The 22,100-nt window shown below is 44.8% G+C and overlaps 1 protein-coding gene across 1 annotated transcript; it reads left to right on the top strand.

Moving 5' to 3' along the window:
• Window positions 1–474: 474 nt before the first annotated feature.
• Window positions 475–21,195, top strand: LOC128460558 (estrogen-related receptor gamma). The gene is made up of 8 exons (XM_053445795.1): window positions 475–864; window positions 5,665–5,919; window positions 6,017–6,174; window positions 6,951–7,067; window positions 12,756–12,866; window positions 13,973–14,155; window positions 18,480–18,749; window positions 18,857–21,195. The coding sequence occupies exons 1-8, from the start codon at window positions 809–811 to the stop codon at window positions 19,099–19,101; spliced, it is 1,395 nt and encodes a 464-aa protein (XP_053301770.1). The 5' UTR covers window positions 475–808; the 3' UTR covers window positions 19,102–21,195.
• The last annotated feature ends 905 nt before the right edge of the window (window positions 21,196–22,100 follow it).

The raw sequence follows: 22,100 nt of genomic DNA, 5'->3' as shown, positions 1-22,100 counted from the left end.
TAGATCACATTACAGATTTTCAGTAGGGGAAATATATAATTGTAAATTAAATTACTCTTATAAATGTGTGTTTTGGGGAAATAGATGAGATACTTTTTGAAATATTTCTATATATTTATACATTTAGCGGTACGTAATGTCTATCAATCCATCCATTATCTATACAGAGAGGTGGGTGATATGTCGCCAGTCAATCACATGGGAGATGATCATGTTTCGTGTGTTATTTTATATCAGTTAATATTACAAAACAAGCTGCTAATAAGTTACAATTCACCTTCTCCTTTCTTGTGCTAAGAACTTAAACCAGTTAAACTACCACATCCCCACTTGTCATACAGTATTATCCACCTGCCCCAGGGAGAGGCTGCCTCTCATTGGCTCAGGGTCGCAGCCAATCAGCTGCCAGCTCTGCCTTGTGGGAGGAAGCCCCATTCAAATGTGTGTGACTGTGTGTGTTTCACGAGGGCTGGGGCATTGCTGGGAGACCCTTGTCACAACAGACCGGACTTCAAAGAGGAACAGCTGGCCTGAGGCTGCTAGTGAGAAGTGCGAGTGGTAAGAGGACAGGGAGACAGTGGGATACAGCACGAGAGAGAGAGAGAGAGAGAGAGAGAGAGAGAGAGAGAGAGGGCAGTAGATGGAGACAAAGTTTGGATTCAGAATCAAGAGAAAGTGAGAAAAGCAGAGGCTGTAGAGGAGAAGGAGCAGAGACCAGATAGGAGATCAAGAGAAGTCAGGACAGAAGCGGACGTCCCCCCCGGACACAACCTTTCTCTCTTGTCCAGGGCATGGTGGCAGAGTGCACATGGATCTAGTCGACCTCTACCTCCCAGAGTGTTTCACCTACCACTCTGACACAGAGTAAGTCCTCTCTCGTTGACTCCACAGAGGATGATGGGAGCACTCTCACCTGAGCCAGTGTCTCACAGGTTCAGTATCGATGACTGACAGCTCCTCTGTGATGTGTGGTCTTTGTGTGTGTTTACTTTAGTCTCATAATATACTTCAGATATTCTGTATTGCTGTGTATCAGTGGGTTTATAGCCATGCCTGACACATCTGTGTAAACTCCGGCAAGTATTTATCACGCAGGAGACTTGAGGTGTGAGATTTCAGTTTGATAAGAGCGTGACGGAGAACAAAAATCTAAAAGTGTTCAAAGAGAGAACTTATCTGTATCATCATTTTCTATTTTTACAATATTCGTTCTTCAGTCATTATGATTTACTGTCTCCTTGTTTCCTTCAGAGGAGTTTAAGGTCTTTTCCTAGTTCTTGCAGCTCTACGCTGTCCTACTGCTGATGATATTTACTCATCATTAATTAATCTATTGATTCCTAATGATTCACTCTATTGATCATGAAATCTGAATTAAATCTCATTTATTTTTATTAAGCCCAAGGTCATGTCTTTAAGTGACTTATTTGATCCGACCAGCTGTGCAAAACCTGGAGATATTCAGTTTGCAGTGAAGGAAGAATTCTCACAACTCGGGCTACGCAATAAAATATGAATAATTATTGCAACAAAAACAACAAAAGTCTAATATATCAATTTATTAAGAGGGATACAATTATTATAATTGCTGCATCAAAATCAAATCGTCATTGTCTGCCCATAAAGAAGATTTTGAAACCAGCACCTTCACTCAGGAGCAAAAAGGTGTCTTTCAATTTAACAGAAATAATAATGTGACATTTATCTTGATATTAATAGACTCTTTTATCTTGTCATCATTTTTGGCAACATCTCGTGAAACTGCATAGTGTTTGGCAGGTTTGCTTAATTAATGTCTCCAACTACTAATAGATGATCAACATTGTTCCTGAATACTTCTCCGTGTGTTTTATCTCTGCTGAGGTGCAACTAAATGTAAATTAGAAATTTCCCGGGGGGGGGTTGGAGGTTTGTATGCGTTACTTACAATTGTCATTGTTCAGAGTGTTTGTTTGTTTGTTTGTTTGTTGATAGTGATGGCAAGAGGGTACAACCGGGGGGGAGGTTGGCCTAGCTCATCCAAAGAAATCTTCCCCCGGCAGAAATGGCGACTCGAACTAAAAACTACAAAGCAAAAAACGAAAGCCTGTGAAAAGATGTGAAAGCGGCTGTGTGATCACCCAGAAACTACCTTTTTCTTTTTTTGATTGCCTCTCTTCACTGTAATCATAAAAGCCATCATCACGGCTGCTCTTTTATCAGCGGTGCCATAATCACGCTTTCCTCACGGGAACAAAAGCTCATCGAGCGTTTCAGGATTCAAAAATGTACTTTACCGGGGGAGGACAGTGCGAAACTGACGAGGGCCCCCAAAAAAAAAACTGAAAAAAGGAAGCCACAAGCCGAGTAGACATTTGGATGCGCCCGTCGGCTGATTGCCGGTGACAGATGCAACCAGATAAAGAAAAGGAGGAAAAGGCGGTGACGGCTGCAGATGATCCCCCTGTATGGCACGCTATCCATGTTTACAGAGCCTGCGGGCCCCGCTCCAGTCGCAGGCACCTCAGCTCCCGGCTAACAGCTTCGTCCAAAGCCTGGCTAAGGCTCTTACAGCAGGCTGGGGGTGCCACTGATCCCTGCTCATCTCCTACTGGCTCATTAGTTGAAAAAAAAAAAAAAAGAGGAGAAAAACTCAGACCCCACTGACCTACATAACTGCTCCTCGGGGTTGGATTAGAGGTTGAGCCAAAAGTTCAGTCCTCAACAGTTTGCAGGTGGAATCTTTGTGTCTTATTGTCACTTATTCTTTTAGTTCGGGTTTAGATTTGCCTTCACTCCCATTTTATTTATATGTGTTGGTCAGTTCCCTCCTATTTTGTGCGTTTCTTTCCCTCCCTGTTTCCCTCCCTCCCTCCCTCCCAGTGGGTCATTGTCCGCATTATGACTCCGCTCATTTGAAAGTGAGTGTTGCCGTCTCTCCCTTTCTCTTTCGACACCCTCAGGTTAATGAGCCACAGGACTGCCCCTTTCCTTTTCTCTCTTTCTTTCCCTCCCTTCCCCACTTTCTCGACACTCATTCTCTCTGTCTGCCTCTCTTGTGATTTCCTCCACGCCTCTCCCCTTTCCGCCTCGCCCCTCGTCGTTTCACGCTGCATCTTGGCCTTTGTTGCCGAGGTGCAATTAGACTTGTGTTGGATACTGGCGCACAAAGGGAGCAAGGTATGATCACTTTGACAAATCCGCAGACACCCAGACGCACAACTCCCGCTCGGGTTCGTCTGCGCTGCGTGAGGCTGCAGCCACGGTCCCTCGATGGGCTTTGATGTGGAGTTGTAGATTAGTAATCTGTCACAGTGAATATCACATCACATCTGATCGCCCACCCCCCACCGACTCTAATGCCATTTCATTATGAAGGCAGAACCTCAACGCCGCCCCCCCCCCTCCTCTGCCTCCCCTTGATGCATTATAATGGGTGAGCACAAAGTATATCTCACTCCGCACCTGTCACACTTGACACGGCATTATTGACGGCCGTGATTGAGAGGCAGTAAGGGCACCAGTGAGTCATTTTAAAAGGAAACTGAAATCTCTTCACTGTACTGTTTTTATGGTCTTCAAAGTGGATTGGAGAAAATGAAGATGGAGGGAGGGAGCGACGGAGCAAATGGCATCATGAGGCCGTTTCATTGGTTGATGACGATTCAGGTTGGGGGGCAGAAGACTTGAATCTTCTCTTGATGAAAGCAACACCTCAGCCACTTGGAAAGTTTCTAGCTTTGTTTGTAGAGTGAATATTACTCTGTCGCCATTTAGGGACTTGGTACACTTCCATGTGTTATAGGTGAATTTCGATAGGGTGTCCACTTACTGGAAATTCGTACATATTAACATATTACCCCCCTCCCCCTGTTTAACACAACATTAAACTATGCCGCATTCTGTGCAATGTCTTTCTTCCTGGCAACAAATGACCCAAGTTTGAAAATTGCGTGTTTGTCCTTGCCCATCCGTAACGTCACCAACATGGCGACCACTGAGAAGTGAGAAGTGTTTCACGCTCAGCCTTTTGACTATTTTGTCCTCTCCACGTCCGACTTACCTTTGGCAGGGGACCAGAAACATGTCTCCAATTGAATGCTAATGTTTCCATGTGTGCAAATAATTCAAAGTTTGCAAACGTTTTCACCTTAACACCTTTATAAGGGGAAGACATGTCACTTCTCGGTTTGGAGCTTTGTTTTTCAGGGTCTGTAAAGTGACCAAAACGTACATTTACACAGTTTCGATGTCTTGAGCTGCTTGGTTTTCCTATACATACGTTTGCTTCTTATCAGTGTGTCTCTTATTGTGTGTCTGCCTGTCTGTCTTTTGTGGGTTTGTAGAGGGGTCAAGAGCGCGTGACCATGGTTTACTCAGGGGGTGGTTAAAAGCAGCCAGTGTCTTTGCCTACCAAATGACTGGTGGCTGAGAGAGCGCCGATTTACATGGCAGGAAGCAGACCGACTCGGACGTCAACGTCACCGAACCGAGATTAGATTGGGGAGACGTATAGTGGTGTGCGGTCACTGTGTGTTTGCGTGTGTGTGGGGTTTGAGTATCTCTGCATGTGGGCGCGTGCGACAGACATGGAGAGGGAGGGAGACAGCAGGGGGTTTTAAAGTTGGCCTGGCGACTACAAGTATGTGTCGGGGTGTTTATGAAGACGCATGCTTTAAAATGTGTCTGTAAGTGTGTGCGTGTGTGTATGTGTGTTTGTGTTTGTGTGCAATGAACTTGTAGCATCTATGATTTTTATTTTAACGTCCACACGCGAACGTCTGACACCATGATGTGTGTCTGTGGGGTGGGGTGGGGTGGGGTGGGGGGGGGGCAGATCACATGCCTGCGAGCCCGCCGCACGACTCAGCTGGTTTCAGATGTCTTTCTTCTTCTTGTGACAGAGGGAGGGAATTTTTTTTGATTTGCCATGTAAATGAAATGGCGCTGAAAATGTTATGGTTATAGTGCAAAAGCGTTTGTTCTCGTCTCATTGAATTCACTCGTCCGATGCCTCCAGATATTCCGACAATAAAAGAGTTAACTGCTAACTGTTGTAGCGTTTGACAGGCGATGACAGACGAGTAACTGACACAAAGAGACAATAGGGAGCGGAGAAAAAGCAGAGGGCGAGAGACGAGTTTGTTTGGATTGAATATAATGGTGAGAATCGTGCGGATGATTGCAGGTTTGGTTTATTTGCCTAGGTTTGCTTAAGCAGTCAACTTCTCTGAAAACAAAGCAGTGTAATGCACAGCAGCTTTGCATATGTGGGAAATCACAAACGGCTGGTTTAGAAAAGGCCGGGACGACTGGATGCATAGATGAAGGCATGAAGAGACGGAGAGGTGGAGGTGGAATGGTTGCCCTTAAAGGGCTGAGCTTTCTGAGCCGGTGTAGTTCTGTTTGTTTTTTGAAAAGGCCCATATGAGGCCGTAAATTAATGATAATGATTTCTCTAAGCTGCTTATTACTTTACGTGATTACTATCTGTGCAAATGGTGCCTGACTTAATAAAACTAATCACAGCCCACAGGCCGGAACTACCGGCCATTAATATTACTGTAATGACTGGACCAAGGTGACTCATTATGGAAAGCTGACCTGAAAGCCTCTCTTGCCATCGTGAATATCTTTTACAAGAAGGTGCGCACGCAATCTCATATCTTCTTTTCCCCACTGCAGACACCTGGGCAGGATGTCAGTGAGGGGCTTGGACCCCACCTGTCCCACCTCGATAAAGTGTGAGCCCTCCAGCCCGAGCCCCAGCTCCCAGGGAGACGTCAGCCCGGCCCAGCCCAGCCCGGGAAGCTCCTCGTCGGATACAAACTCCAGCTACGGGCCCCTGACAAATAAGGTCCTCGGTCACAGCAATGCGCTGGACTCCCCCAGCCTCTACGGTCACACGGCGCCGTTGGCCAACAATGGAGGAACAAACAGGTTGGTGTTTACAGCGTGTCAATCCCATATTTTGTGTGTTTTTGCTCCATTGAAGGTGTCAAATGAGAGCACTTGTCTTCCTGTTTCTCTCATCCAGGAGGTTCATTGAAGAAGAGGCCCAAGTGAAGTGTGAGTTCATGCTGGGCTCGGTGGCCAAGCGGCTGTGTCTGGTGTGCGGTGATGTGGCCTCAGGTTACCACTACGGCGTGGCGTCCTGTGAGGCCTGCAAGGCGTTCTTCAAGAGGACCATCCAGGGTGAGAGAGAAACCTGCCGTGTTTTACGCTTGGTTCACAGAGTTTGTTGGACGTGGCTGATGAGGCCTCCCTGCATCGTGTAAACCTGTTTTTCGAGCAACACGGTGCAGATGCAGTCGGACCATGAGCGTCTGTTTTGGTATAAACAAGCCCGATCAGTTAGCTCAAAGCTTCCACCTCTCAAACTGCACGAAGGCTTTAAATAAGACCTGTTTGCAAACAGCTGATATGCAGTTAAACTTCCGGCGTGTCGTGTATACAGTCAACATGTTTGAGTTTGGACTTTAAAGCCTCCGATAACCTATATGGCGCTGAATGTGCGTGCATTAGCAGCAGGGGAGCAGTGGGAGTGTGTTCCGAAGGGATTGCATCCTGTGCGGTGTTGGCTCGCGGCCCCGGGTCGAGGACCTGGCAGGGGAAGGCTGAGTTTAGGCCTCCAGGAGTTGGCTACTGTACCAGGGTTCAGGGGGCAAACGGGTTGAGCGGCTGTTGGATCAAACAGTCGGATCTAGTGTCTGGCTCATCAGATGCTTCCTGTTTCTGATGGAGGGTGGCAGCTGAGAGCGCCTGTACCTGGCTGAATGCTATTGGCTTAACCTGCTCAGTCGGCTGCCAAAGTGTGTTCCCAACACCTAATTACTCCTAATTACGTAGGAATTCAATGCAGAGCGAACCATACACTCAAAGTGTTTTGAGAAGCACAAATCTGAATTATTGCCCCATTTTCTACCACCATTCTCAAAACATGTGTTTCTATATTCTCTCTTCTGTTCCAGGTAACATTGATTACAGCTGCCCAGCGTCCAATGAATGTGAAATCACCAAGAGGAGAAGGAAATCCTGCCAGGCCTGTCGATTCGTGAAATGTCTGGGCGTGGGCATGTTGAGAGAAGGTCAGCAACACACTAATCTCACTCTCAGACGTCGGTTGGAATATTGTTTGGGTTGCCTTTTTCCCCCCAGGATTGATCCGTTGGTAGACCTGGCAGAAGTTTAAATCTCATTCTTTAGACGGCTAAGATAAAGCAGGCAGAGGGCGAAAGGTAATACAGCCAATCTCTTTGTTGTGCATTCCTGGAAACAATACCCCGATTACCAGCTGAGATTCTCCTAATGTCTCACCTGATAAACCGCCGATGGCACATAGTGTAGCTGTGTAAACCCCAGTGAAACCTAAAACTTCTGACAATTAAACTCCGGGCCCTTGGTGGCAGCTGTGATTTGTGTGGAAGGTGTGTGTATGTGCAGTAAACAGGGCCCAACAATGCATCGACGTGTTAACAGCTCTTTGCTTCGCCACTGTTCCTTCAGAAATAACTTCTGGAAATCTGCCAGTGTGAGCGTGTGTATGCATGTGTGTGTGTGTGTGTGTGTGTGTGTGTGTGTGTGTGTGTGTGTGTGTAGGTGTGTGTGCCACTCTTCAGACGCCAGGGAGTTGTTGCTAGGGGCTCCTACAACAAATCTTATGTTGGTTTCTCAGAATTTTTATTATGTCAAGTTGTTGCACAAAATTAATCTATTTAAATCGAGATGTATATTATAAGTTTTGTTTACATGTTTTTGAAGTTGATTAAACTCATTAGTTAGTAATTTAGTAATTTAAAAGTAATTGATATATATAGGATTAAAATAATTTTGGGAAAGACAAATATATATATGACTAAGTGTGTAACGTATTTTAAAACACTCCAGCCAACCAAACTATTTTACAATCCGAAATTTTTTATCTGAAATGACGAGGGCGACATGGAGACATTCCACAGAGTCAGTCACAGCGGTCAGGTGCTCCTCTCGTCTGACTGTGTGCCTGACTGGTGACATATTGTTGTCCAGATTTAGAAGTGACTCAAAAAGGAAAACATTAGCGACCTCCTACTGTGGCGGCCACTTGTTGCCTGCTGTGTGGGGCCGAGAGAGGATAATAAGGAAAGGAACAGGGCTGATAAAAAAGTGTCTGCGTGTGTGTGTTATCTGTGGTGGGACTGGGGGATAGTAAATGTAAAGATGAAGGATTTTATTTGTTGTCAGGATCAGAAAAACCCACCGAAGAGGAAGGAAATCTCGCCAGTTGCTTTCTGGCTGTAAGTCAGCAGCTTGTTGGTGTAATAACAAATTGGGAAAATTGGACAGCACAGTTAATTCTAAAGGTTTTTTGGTACCATTGAGTTTTCACAATTGTCTGCAAACCATATGTCTCTTTTGGAGCCGTGTATAGGAGTTTATGTCAGAATGGACTTCCATAATTCCTCCAGCTCTCCAACCTCTCAAAGCACTGGTCATGAGCTCAAACTTGTAATTATATTTACAAAGATGAACACAATATAATACAAACACACACCAAAATAGCACATTGCAAGAGAATGATTGAAAAAGCTGACTGCCCAAATGCAAATCCAATGCATATGCAGCGACTATCAATAAAAGAATAGTAGACGCACAATGTCATGTTTTCTAATAGAAATGGACGAACAATAACGATAAAGCCAGCGCGCCGAGCTTATAGGGAAGTACTTAAAACTCGAAACCTGATTTAAATGAAGAATATGTGAAGGAGTGCTTCGTTGGTGCCAGCACAAAAGTGAAGTAGCTCTTGTCACAGGGAGGATTATTATGTGGCACAAAATATGAAAAAAAAGACAGCATTAAATCAAGGACTTGTTTACAGCTTGTTTGATTGTCTTGGCCTGTCGAGCTCTGGCGCAGCCTCGCCGCCGTGTCCCCAGTTCTCGGCAATTACTTTTGTGACAATGATCACGACGGATAAAACTGACGGCCACAACTCGGAAAATTAGATCCCGGTCGTAATAAACTGGAATGATCCTTTAATGCCACCTACTCATTTTCTAAACACATAGGAGCATCTGTTTATTGCTGTTGTGTGCGTTGAAGGCTGTACACACGGAATGTTTAGTTTGTGCACACGAGTTGGATTAAACACGTCAGTCTGCGCTCACATTCATGCAAACACCACTGTGTTTTATCGTGAGTGTGTCTTTTCGTTTGTGTGTGCCTTTTTTCTGAATTAGCTGCTTTTAATAGGGTAGGGGCATCAATAGCATCCCGCTCCACCTCTCCCCCCCCCCCCCCCCCGTCCTCCCTTCTCCTAGCCACCCTCTTCGCTGTCCCTCCCCCCTCGTAAATTCCTCCAGATGCCTTTTGGGATTCCTAGACCTCCGTGAAATGCGAACTGCCCCTCGTAACTCCCGTCGTAAGCGCCCTCGTAACGCGCTTCATCGTGTCTCATAATGCCCCCTCTTCCCAGGAGAGGTGGCTGTAAAGGCTGAGACAGAGGAGCCGTGAGCTTTAATGGGGGGACTCAGAGCCATATTAAATACACAGCTCAAAGACATATAGACCCCAGGCCGGATTTGATTAAACCCCTGCTTAGTGGCCATTTCTCCAGTTGCCGTCGCTCCAAAGGGTTAAGGGAAATGTGCAGGTTAACAAAATGTGTGCAATATTTAAAAAAAAAATATTGTTGCATTGTATATTTCTTAGACAAAATGGGGTCGGTGCAGCAATCACAGCCTCCTCCCGTCGTCTCGCCGTCTTGTCTCATCCCCACATCCTGTTGGCTATTTGGTCTCAGGTGTGATAATCCTGCTGTGTTAATCTGCATTCTGAGAAACGCATCAGAACACCGACAGAGGTACTATGTGTCCTTTTCGCTGCCAACTTTCCAAATCTCCTTTCATGTGCCGACCACAAGCTGCGCACGGGGAAAAAATTGACCGCACACCGGCGTTGGTGACCGCCATGCGTCCATTTGTCGCAATATCTGAGAAGCGTGGGATTGTTTATAGTAAACGCATGCTGGTGGTGGCAGCGGCAATAATGGACCGCCTGATCCTGGATGAGTCAGGATCCACGTCCGGATGTCCAGCTGTACAATGTGCACTTTGGGAACTTGTAAAGCTCCTCGTGTGAACATCCAGACGCCCTCAGAAGAAGGCTGAGTGATGAAAGAGGCAAAAAATAGATCAACGTCTTGGTAGTCTGTCTTTATCGACCTCTGATGGGCCGTATTGAAGACCAGGGAGGAGGTGTGTGTCTGTTTTGTTATCCACCGCAGCTATTCTTGGCCTTTTGGTTGTCAGCACATTTCACTGTGAAGAGTTACACTTAGATCTAATGTGTGTGTGTGTGTGTGTGTGTGTTTGAATAACTGTCAGCTCCAAGCACACACAAATACACCCGTATGAAACGCACGTTTTCTAATCATGGAGTTTGATTTAATCCGGTGTTTGCCAACAGTTTGCGTTAAATCTGATGACAACACACAAGTAAGTCCCTCAGCCCTCATTACACACCTCAGAGTGACACCTGCCAAGTACCCGGGCCAATCAACACTTACTATTTGCCCCTTGTGTGTCGGTGGAGGGTCAGAGAGCACTGGGTTTACCTGAGCAATCTCTCCTGTAATACCCCACTAATCTCCTCCAGTGCCTTTTCTATCCTTCCTCTTAACCCCAGAACTGCCAACTCATTTCTTTCCCCATCAAACCTGATAACTAAACCAAATGTGACGCACAGAAAAATTTGGAAATAAGATCGTCTTCAATCAATCTCTTGATAATGTGTAATATTTTTCTTGGTTGCAATTAGTGCAACTTTACATAGCACCCCAGCACGTGACTTTTCCTTTCTTGGGCTGTCTTAGTTAGTTAGTTATCTATCTACCAGGATTAATCACTGTCTGACCATTGGACTTTAGGCTTCCAGATTTTTTCTGGAGGTTTTCAACTAATTCATAAAGTCTCTGTCACGGAATTAGTTAATTTAGAATGGCGCTCAAAGGAGTGGACACCTCAATCAAGGCCCAACAACCACTCAATAAACCACAGTTAAATTAGAGTTAGGGTTATTTCAATTGAGTATCTTTTTCTGGGGCTTTCTACAATCATGAAAAGTCTCTGAAAGCTATACTGACAGTAAACCAGCCATGCCCTCTTCAAACCAGTTAATAAACCTAGACTAAAATACAGATCTGTAGCCAAACTGCAACCCCATCATGTCAAAGTGAAGACCTCCAACGGACTTATAAAAATCAGGTTTCCATAGAGTGTCAAAACATGGAAGTGTGCTGTCCTACCACATCTGAGCATGACATTTTATATGGAAGGGCTGTACTGGCTTACACCAAAGGTCACAAGCCACTCATTCTCACACCATCACATTGTTATGAGCCGGCACCTCTTTCCACCCTTCCTCTCTCCTGTCTCTGTTCACGATCCATTAATTAATAAAGCGGAAATTCCTCTAATTCTGCTTTACAAACCAACGACGCAAAGAACGAAGGACCTGCCCATAAACTGCTGCCACCCCACAAAACATTTTACATGCCTGATTAAAAGGACATTATGGTATTAAATGCCGCGGACGCTGATGCATGCGCTCCATAAATACCCGTAAGTAAGAATAAGTACAGGAGGCTGCCGTCTCAAAGGAATGGAGGATCATTGCGAGGTGTCAAATGGGAAAATAATACCCCCGGAGTGTCTCTCACAGGCGCATGTGCCATTATGGATCTATTCAGGGGCACTATGGCCATTTACACTGTGTAGATCAGGTAACCCAACACCACTACTAAAGGCTTCCTGAGTCACGTTCGCACCGGCTGGACACGTGCATTTTCTTTAGAGAAGCACTTGGCGACTGTGACTTTCAGCTTCTCGAACAGACCTATTCACACACACAGACACACACACACACACTTAAATCCCCCTTCACCATGGCGATGAGGTGTCCACAATTCTCGTTAAGATGAGCAGTTGTCATCAGCCGGGTGTCGTGTTACAGGATGCGTGCTGCCGCGCCGACATCAGACATGAGTCCTTCTGTCTCCTTGGGACCGTCGAGACATGCGAGCAGATGAGTGGCCATCACCTCTTTCCAATGGCTGATGACCCATTCCCTGTCATCACGGTCTTTACTGATAAAATAAATATCATTGGGCCTGCACGCCAAACCTGACGAAGACCCAAGCGGAAATGAAAAGTACTGTTTCAATAAATGTGCTATTTGGAGTCACTGTGGCTCAGGGGTATGGGGAGGGTCGGTGGTTCAATCCCCGGCTCCTCCAGCCCGCGTTCTGAAGTGTCATTCATTTACCTTATTCATTTTTGCTGATGAAATATCATGAATTATGACTCTTGCCTGCTAATTTGCCTTTTTTTATCAAATACATATTTTTCTTAATATTTAAAAAATACTAGATTCTTTCAAGAAGAAGTTACTGAATTTTTTTATTTTGCATGTGATACATGCTAATCCAGCCTGGGGTCCTTCTGTGTGGAGCTTGCATGTTCTCTCTGTGTACAGCGGCTTCCTCCCACCGTCCAAAGACATGCAGATTGAGGTTGGGTTAATTAAAGAGTCTTAGTTGCCCCAGGGTGGTTTGTCTGTATATTGACTCTGCGATACTCTGGCCACGTGTCCAGGATGTTACCCACCTCTCGCCCAGTGTCAGCTGGGATTGGCTCTCGCCCCTTTACAGGATAATAGATAAAGGATGCATGGCTAAATATGACATGCTGTACTGTTGTGCCTCATTAACGTCCTCTGTGTTTGTGTTTCCGTAGGTGTGCGTCTGGACCGGGTGCGAGGCGGCAGACAGAAGTACAAGCGGAGAATAGATGCAGAGAACAGCCCCTATCTGCACCCACAGAACGGCCTGCCCCAGAAAAAAACATGTAGGCGCACAAACAAAGCTTTATCTTAACTGCGGTGCACATATACATGAGTGCAACACATAACTGTTAAGCACTCGGCCCACCTTAATGGATTAGTTTATTGCAGACGTGACAGGCTCTTATTTTATCTGTGTTGTGAGTTCCAAACAGTTCAGTAATGTTTCTCCGTGATGTTGTCTGTCACAGCGCTGAATCATTTTTATGGCCGGTCTTTGCTAATGAGCTGGCGTAAATCAGAGCCCACTGAGATATTTGAAATGAGAAGTGGGAGGTGTTGAATTGGCTGTGATGAACTTCGCGTCTACTTTGCACTTGCAAAGGCTAAACCCTGTGGTCCTGTGGAAACCCCGTCGGTGCGGTACCTGTATCTCCAAAACATCAACTTTTCATGAGTTTAGAAGAAAACAAGTCCCATTTTCACGTAGTCTTGCGGGGTTTTGTTTTAACCTAAACTTTTTAATCAACTCCCGTCTCACTGGGATGGGACATTAGAGTATTGAATGTTTTAACTCTTTAAGTGACGTTAAACTTTGGGCCGAAGTGCCTCTTTCCGAAATTTCACAAATGCCTTTGGATCACATTGATGTGAAGCGTTACTAACTGCAGCTAAAACACCTATGCAGCCCCCCCCCCCCAGACATGGAGGGGCAGGAGAGGAAGGGGGACGTCTATAAATGGCAGATGTGATGGGCTTAGGGGGTTTGGTTTCGTCATAGATTTGAAAATGATCCCAGCTTCTCAGTTTCCGACAAACACTCGCTGGTGGTGGTGGGTGTTGATCTCTTCAAACGGTCGAGTCTACCAAAGCAATGGCCCCTCAATTCCAAGATGATGTGAAACACTAGGTGGCGTAATGAGCCATGTTCAACCCATGATATTAAGACCAGCACTTATTAAGAGTCATATGATGTAGTTTACAGCTCAAAAATCCCATTTAAGTGCAGCATTTCTTTAATATTGTTCTTATGTACAAATTGTGTGACTGGATACATTGGTTGTGTGTCTTCTCTCTTTCCCTGTCGTTTAAATGACACCTTGACCCTGTGGAGATTGCTTCGATCCAATAAAGATGGTTTACGATAATAAATATCCGTCCTCTCTCTCAGTCTCTATCGGCGGCGCGGTGGAGAACAAGGTGGTGTCTCTGCTGCTGGCGGCCGAGCCCGAGGGCATCTTCGCCATGCCGGACCCCACTGTGCCCGAGAGCGACATCAAGGCGCTGACCACCCTGTGCGACCTGGCTGACCGGGAGCTGGTGGTCAACATCGGCTGGGCCAAACACATCCCAGGTACCACAGCAGGCTGGAGTCCTCAGTCACTCACTCACTCCGTCAGTCAGTCAGTCAGTCAGCGGTCCAGTTGTTCGCTCTCACATCCAACACACACACACACACACACACACACACACACACACACATTCGCTCCCATTAAGTCTATAATCAGATCAGAGGAGGAGATTCTTGGTACGGGTGGTTGCCAAGATGCTTGCTGGATGCCCAGAGGAGAGAGAGGAGGGCAAGTTAGTGCAACTGTGTGTTGTCTGTCAGTGTCTGTCCTCTGTGTGTGTGTGTGTGTGTGTGTGTGTGTGTGTGTGTGCGCGGGCCGTGCCGTGCCCTTGCCAAACACTGTGTGCTCCTAATATATCAACCAGATGACCAGCGGCCACCTGGACCTTTTAATTCATTTCCTGGGATGCAGCCGTCTCCCTGTGCTGTTTGAATTACGGAAATCCTCCTAACACTTGCAGCAGCAGAAGGGACGTCCAGATCTTTTTTTTTTTTTTGTACTTCGGATGAGAGGGTGGAAAGGAGAGGTGAAGAGTATTCTGACGGCTTAGTGGGATTAAAACGCTGGTATGCAGGGATGTTGATGGTCGGACGCGGTTGGCAGGCGCAGCAGAGGTTTACAGGTTTAGTTTGGAGACTCGGAAACTCTTTCCACACTATTTGTACATGGTGTGTTTGAGGATCTCCTTTACCTGTGAGCTGCTCTGAATCAAGAAACTAATTATCTCTCCGACGCAGATTGATCAAGAGTAGAGTTGCCTTTGGGCGCAGTGACACATATGCAGTCAGTAAGCCCTCAGCTCCCGATCACTTCCGATCTGTGCGAGCAAGGAAGCGAATACAAAACATTAGCTTCCTGCGGCAAGCGAATCCGCAACGTGGAGTTCAACTTTGGTGAACTTAGACCCACCATATTCACTGTGCATTCGATGTCATGTGACCGTGCCCTTACAGGAGACTTGGGGGAATTAATCACACAATATATGTGTATAAACTACATGTGTTTATTAGTATTAGTTCAAAGAGGATTGGTTCATTAATCAGTCAATTAAATTACAATTTGTTTGTATTGATCACCAGTTAGTGCTGTAATCAACAGTTGCTTCATGATTGGTTAATCTGCCAGTCAGCATTCAAGTTTATGAAATACCGGGAAATACTTTAAAAGTTTATAAAGCTAAGAAAAGCAGCAGATTCTTGAATTTGTGGGAGTTCTTGAGAGTGTGTATGTTTTTTTTTTTCGTTGTGTAGGCTTATAACATGGTGTAAATTACGCCATTCCGAGTCGAATATGAATGTTAGGACTTGCGGACATGTGGATGACACCACACAAGCAGGTTGGAGGCATGTTGTGTGTATTTTCTGTAGTTTTTTTTGGTCCGAAGAAGAGGTCCCAGTTATTTAAATTATTTAAACGGACCTTGTTCAAATCCACAGAACTTCATTTTAAATGAGTGTCCACTGCAATGTTTCCAAATATTTTGAGTTTTGAGGAAATAAATAGGGGTTTGAACCATGAATCCCAAAACAATATGATTGATCGTCAATTCGTCATAGTTCAAACTCTAGCGTTGAAAAAGACTAAGAGACATTTTCTCCTGTCTCAATTTCTGCCCTTCGTGTTTTGCTCCAACTGAAGCCCTGACTGCTTTATCAGCCCAGGTTATCCACACCCAAAACACCACCCGGGAAACACCTGGCTTTTTTGTTGATGTCCTGTCTCTGAAATGCTTACAAAACAAACAAAGCAGGTGTGTGTGTCTGTGTGTGTGTGTGTTTGTACTATATTTGTCCCTGTGTTGCTTCCTACAAAGTGGACATGAAGAAACTGTTGGAGTGTGTGTCCTTGTCTGGTGTCCCTCATCAGCATTTCCATTGTTCTTTTCTGGGGTTTTTTTTTTAAAGGAAGAGGAGAAAAGAACCCCCCCCCCCCTTTCTTCCTCGTCCTCCCCCTCCCCTTGTCCCCCCCCCCCCCCCAGGCTGTAGCTGTCAGCCTCTCTCGTCGGCTCTTTACTGTCAGTGCACGAGACAGACGGAGTCCGACTGATGGGTGTATTTGTAGCCCTTTGCCAGTGGAGGGGTTGAGCTGAGGAAGAGGAGCGGCGGTGAGAGGCAGAGACCCACCTGAGGGGGAGAGAGGAGGGGAGAGGGAGGGAGGAAGGAAGGGACAGGAAAGACATGTTTTCATCCAACTGTCCATTGTCGCATCTTATCCAAACTTTCAAAATGACACAAAAATAAAGTAAAACTCAACAAAAGGGTGAACGTCCATCAGGCGACTTATGGCAAATAAATTTGATAAAGGATAAAAAAAGAAAATAATAAATATCTACTTTGGGATAAGTTAATTTTTTTATATTTCTTTTATTGCTAAAAACAAATAATTTTCAAAAGGGTGCTGCTAATTTTCAGATTTATCTGAGGACATTGCATGATGACTGAACAACTTTAAACTAAAAGATTCAAGAAATCTTCACTGAACAGAAATAAAAACAAAAACTGTAGAGGTCTATAACACACATGAATTTAGAGTAAATAATACAGCTTTAAATAGATGCTATAAAATATTAAAATAGCAAAAAAGTTAATAGAGATAAATATGTAAAGCCTAAACAAGGAATTGAAATAGGGACAGACAGAGCTAGGGACAGTGTTCAAAAGCAAAACTAGTAAATACGTTTAATTCAGTTTAAAACAAAAAGACAGAGGCAGATCGAGAGGAAAGGGAGGAGCAGAAAGACAGAAGTGGGAAACATGAGAGTGACCTGACAAAAAGGGACAGTAGCATCATTCAAGAAACAGGTTGACGCGGTAAAAGAGACAAATAAACAAAGGTACACAGAAAAGACAAAAACATAGAGAGAATGTGTATTTAAACAGAAAAAAAAAGACCCCTGTCCCCTCCTAGCAGCGTAATGGCGATGTCACATCGGCTCCGGATGAGTGGCAGGGCACATGGCCCTCCTCGCTATGAGAACCAGGGTCCTAGGCGAAGTGGCCCGGGCCATCTGAGTTCTCAGCCCGAGGGGAGGTGAGTGTGACGGGGCTACTGTCCTGGCTGCTCCCCCTCTTCCTCTGTGTCGGCTCGCATCAGGCAGATTGACAGTGACGTGTTCTGAAGTCTGAGGGCCAGACTGGCAGATGAGCTGGCCGAAGACCAACTGCCCTCTTTGCTTTTGGCCTTAGTCTGTGCTGCGAGTTGGCCGTCGAATGTGAGTGTGAGAGCGGCTTTGTGTTGTTGTTGTTGATAAGACACAACGAACGCTGGCAACGCAATTCTGCCCAAATGTCAACATGCCTCATTGCCCTCGGTGTCCTTTTCTCGGTCTCCGGAAAATACGCTCTTTTCTCTTTATTGAAGGGTTTAACTCGTATATGACCTTCCAATCAATCAATGTATTGCCTGAGATTTCATCACACTGGCCCCATCACACACACAGACACACACATTCACACAGGTCCCTGTCCCTGATCGATGGTCCAGTGCCAGAATACCGATCCCTATCGACCAATGAAACCGTGCACAGGCAGCATTTCCAATCAATCAGGGAGCGATAGTGGGGAAATGGGGGCCACTGGTGTTCCCGTGGTGATTGTAAAGAGCAGCGAATCCTGATAACAATCACTGATGGTGTCAGAAAACACAAACGTCAGCCCCTCCCCCCCTCACTCCGTAAAATCATCTTTTTAATTACCGTAAACGTGCATGTGAGTGTGTGTGTGTGTGTGTGTGTGCAGGTTTATGTGGAGAGGGTGATCAAGTTTAATCATACTCCTGTGGGGTGTAATTGTCAATCAAAGTAGGTGTGTCCCACAGAGAGTGATTAAATCCACCACCCGTTCACTCCTGTCCTTTGTTTTGCCCTTTGCTTGAAATAAATCATTCTGCCACAAACACATTCTGCATTATCCGGGATATTTAACATATAGTGTGTAGCAATTCGACTTGTGTTGTTTATATTTTGTTGATTTGTGTACGTACATTATCCAACATGCTTCCAACAATGTTCATTACCAGGGAAATTCACTGTTTTATTTAAGGCAACAAGACGCTTCATTTTGGTCGTCTTTTGATTTAGCTGCATCTGCTTCATCCATCGCTTTGCCCGTAAGTGCTTTAGCTTTCAGGGCAAACCATGTATTATGTAGGGGAAGCACACTGCGAACCAGTTATCCAGGCGGGTGTTTAACCTTCCACTGTTTGTTTTGGTCACCGTAATGGATCACGATTATTCATTGCCATTTCCTCCGATTTATATATAAAATGTATTCATTATAACCCTCTGTGGTATCTCTAAGTGGTTCTTTGTATCCTCTCTGTTTTTAGGGTTTCCCTCCCTCTCACTCGCAGACCAGATGAGTCTACTGCAGAGCGGCTGGATGGAGATCTTGATCCTGCGAGTGGTGTTCCGCTCGCTGGCCTTGGAGGACAAGCTGGTGTACGCCGAGGACTACATCATGGACGAGGAGCAGTCGAAGCTGGCGGGCCTGCTCGACCTTAACAACGCCATCCTGCAACTGGCGAAGAAGTACAAAACTATGGGGCTGGAGAAGGAGGAATTTGTGGTCCTCAAGGCCATCGCACTCGCCAACTCAGGTATCGTCAGGGATCTTTGACTTACCTTTTTTCATTTTTATTTACCTGCACTCTTGTGTATTTGGTTCTAAAGCATATTTTAATTCTTATTCCATCTCTTCTGCTAGACTCCATGCAGATCGAGGACTCAGAGGCAGTCCAAAGACTCCAGGACGTCCTCCACGGGGCCCTCCAGGATCACGAGGCCACCCACCACCCGGAGGACCCTCGACGCGCCGGCAAACTGATCATGACCCTGCCCCTCCTCCGTCAGACGGCCGCCCGCGCAGTCCAGCACTTCTGCAGCATCAAACAGGATGGCCGCGTGCCTATGCACAAACTGTTCCTCGAACTGCTGGAGGCCAAGGCCTGACCTGAGCAGAGACAGTGATCAGCAAAGTGAAGGATAACGGGTAACGGTGGGGTGTGACGCCATGTATTTGTCCATTTCAGCTTGCATTTTAAAGGAAGGTTTTGAATTTGCAGGAAGCAGCTGGAATATATTTTTAGAGCCACACCCCTCCAACCCCCAGTGAGCGTTTGGAAAAGCAGTCATATTTGCATTTAGTGTCTTGACGCCATTGGACCTTTGTCATCTGTGCTGTTTCGTGACATTAATCTAAGCTGCATCGAAGGCCGATGGCAGATGACCAGACAGCGTAAAAGCAGGAGAAATCGCCTTCTAGAGATATTTACAGTTACATGCCAAAAGTAGAGCTTCTTTTGTCAAAAGACCACCTGATACTTGAAGATCCTTGTGGATTATTTCATCCATCTTGAAGCCTGTTAATATGCATTCTAGTGCATTTAGAGCCTTTTTTGTGTAGAAAAGGGAAACAGAGGTTCAGTAAGGCTGCATCCACTTTGCTGCGTTTTCAGTTACGCCTGGCATCCACACTACTGCAGAGTTTTAAAATGGAGAGTTTGGGAACACTGCTTACCCCATTTTAGCTTGAAAACTCCCGTACTGCATTTTAGCATAGACAAGCAGGAACAGAGTGTTTCGGAGTTTCATGCCATAGCCTTCGCTGATTGGTCAGGCTCCAATCACATGACCTCCTCCTAGAAGAAAAACATTTAGCATTAGCCTCAGCTACCAGTGTAGAACACCACATAGAAAATCGACCACAAGCTTACCCTGTAGTGCAGATTAAATTAGAAGACAAAATATTTTTCGAGAAATTTGCAACAATTGGTATGTCCAGCAGGATCTAACCGGGGCACGCTTGCCTTCTTGTGAACACCAGCACGTATATGCCCAGTGGTCACGTGATGTGTGTTTTGAGGCATCTTATCAAAGATGAAATCTTTAGTGGAGTGAAAAGGCTCATGTGGACAGAGGTTGTTTGAAAACGTAGCAGTGTGGATGTAGCCCAAGTCTTGCCAAAGAGTAAAGACTCGTACTATGGAATAATACCAGCAAACGTCCACAGCATTATAACGTGGCCTGTAAGACATTCACATAACCGGCATCCCTGCTCTATCATGCATTGCAAAAATATCTATCCAGTGTCTGCATTCATATATATATAGACGATCAAACGGGAGGGGCTGAGCTATCAGCGTCTCATATAACAAGATAACCGGCCTCCTGTTCAGGGAACGAGTACGTAACATGTCATAATACAACGGTACAACAGTAATGTGATATTTATTTAAAAGTGGCTCTATTCTTTTGCTGTTTTTTTTTTTTTTTTGTATTAACTATTGTGGCATTAATATAACAGAGTAGATTAAAGCAATTACAGTGGATGATAATTTTTTTAAGATTTTTAAATGATATCGTTGTAAGATAATTTTTTTACTAGCTTCTCTGCTGCAGCACTGGTATCTACGTGTACCATATCATTAAGAATCGAGACTACATGATTATAAGTGGAGTCTGTACTTGAACTTGAAGATCCATAATGTCGTAGGGATGTGTAGACCCATAGATATAACTTTAACTATGTAATAAAATGGCTGCCATATTGTATAATCTGGATTTTGGGAGGCGCTCTGTGTCCATTCTATGGTAGAAATCGATGTGTAGTAGGAAATTTGTGCACTATTTTTGCTTTTAGCGACAAGGTGTTGGGGTAAACTGGTGATGGCGCTGTGCTAACCTAGTGTGTTTTGTGTGAAGAGTAGTTCTATATGAAAATGTGTCCTTTTCTGCACATATTAAATGAAGGGATTAAACTCGGAAGGAAGGAATCTCAGTACATTTCAACAAATAGCTGCGCTCCCTATTTTACTCCTCAATGCAAAGTACTGTCACTATAAGGTACATATTTTTTGATGAGCGCAGTGATATGGCAGTTTTAAATGTATGTTCTGTACATTTTGCTGTATATACGTCATGTCCTATGCCAACAGAGATGTTTAAAGATGCAAATAAGCTTTGTTTTGGATGAGTTGTGCCGTGCTATTTCATTCTCAGGTGGATTCTTGGGCAATAAAGATGTTCCCCATAATGAAAAGCTCATAGTATGTCAGAGTGTCGTCTTTCTGGATAAAGAGAAGAGGTGGTGGGTGGGTGGGGGCTTTGAATCAAAGGCATTAAGAGCTGGTATGTAGGGGCGGTGTATTCTGCATGGTCTGACAATGGGCTGTCATTTCCAAGTAAAGCCCATTATGTCACATTCAGGCCACGAGAGCAGCTGGATGGAGATTTATAATTAACAACTTTAATATAATGAAGTCTAACAGTTGCTCCAGGGGGCGCTGGTCATCAGATGCCTGCTGAGGGAGTCGCAGCCAACTCATCATATCATCATGTCATAATTCAACTTTTCTGCGTTTATAAGCAGCATTAGGATTCTTTATACATTGTTTATAACACGATATTAAATCCCTGTGAGCCGATGAAAGTTTATTTTTCATTTTGCTTATTCTGTTACACAGATTTTTATTCGCTTATATTTGTAAGAGTTTCAATTTCTACAGCTGTGTCCATCTTTTTTTCTGCCAATTCATCACATGATCTCACAAGAACAAATCCTCATATAGTCAGCTACAATAGATTTTGTCGCATGTACAAGTCATTTACTGAGATTTAAAACTGATAAGATATGTGATCAAAACTCATCCATCCATCCACACGTCTGTCAATCTTTTGTTAAAACTGAATTTAACTGACCAAAAAGAGATCACCTCCAAACATGTGTCCATCCATCCATCTATCTCAGCTGACATACTGTATGATGAGGTGATACTTCATGATTTTCACTGATATTTTAGTTTGTAACTTTGCCACAAACTAAAATATCTACTGTTACATCTTGAACAAAGAAACTTGAATAAAACAAACCTTTTCAGCGGGACTGGGACCTTGATTCAGATTTCTGATCTAGCGTATACTACTTCCTACTTTCCGATCTGTTCAACGTT

Source organism: Pleuronectes platessa, chromosome 17 (genome assembly GCF_947347685.1).
Source record: "Pleuronectes platessa chromosome 17, fPlePla1.1, whole genome shotgun sequence".
Lineage (NCBI taxonomy): Eukaryota > Metazoa > Chordata > Actinopteri > Pleuronectiformes > Pleuronectidae > Pleuronectes > Pleuronectes platessa.
This window is presented reverse-complemented; position numbering and strand designations above follow the sequence as displayed.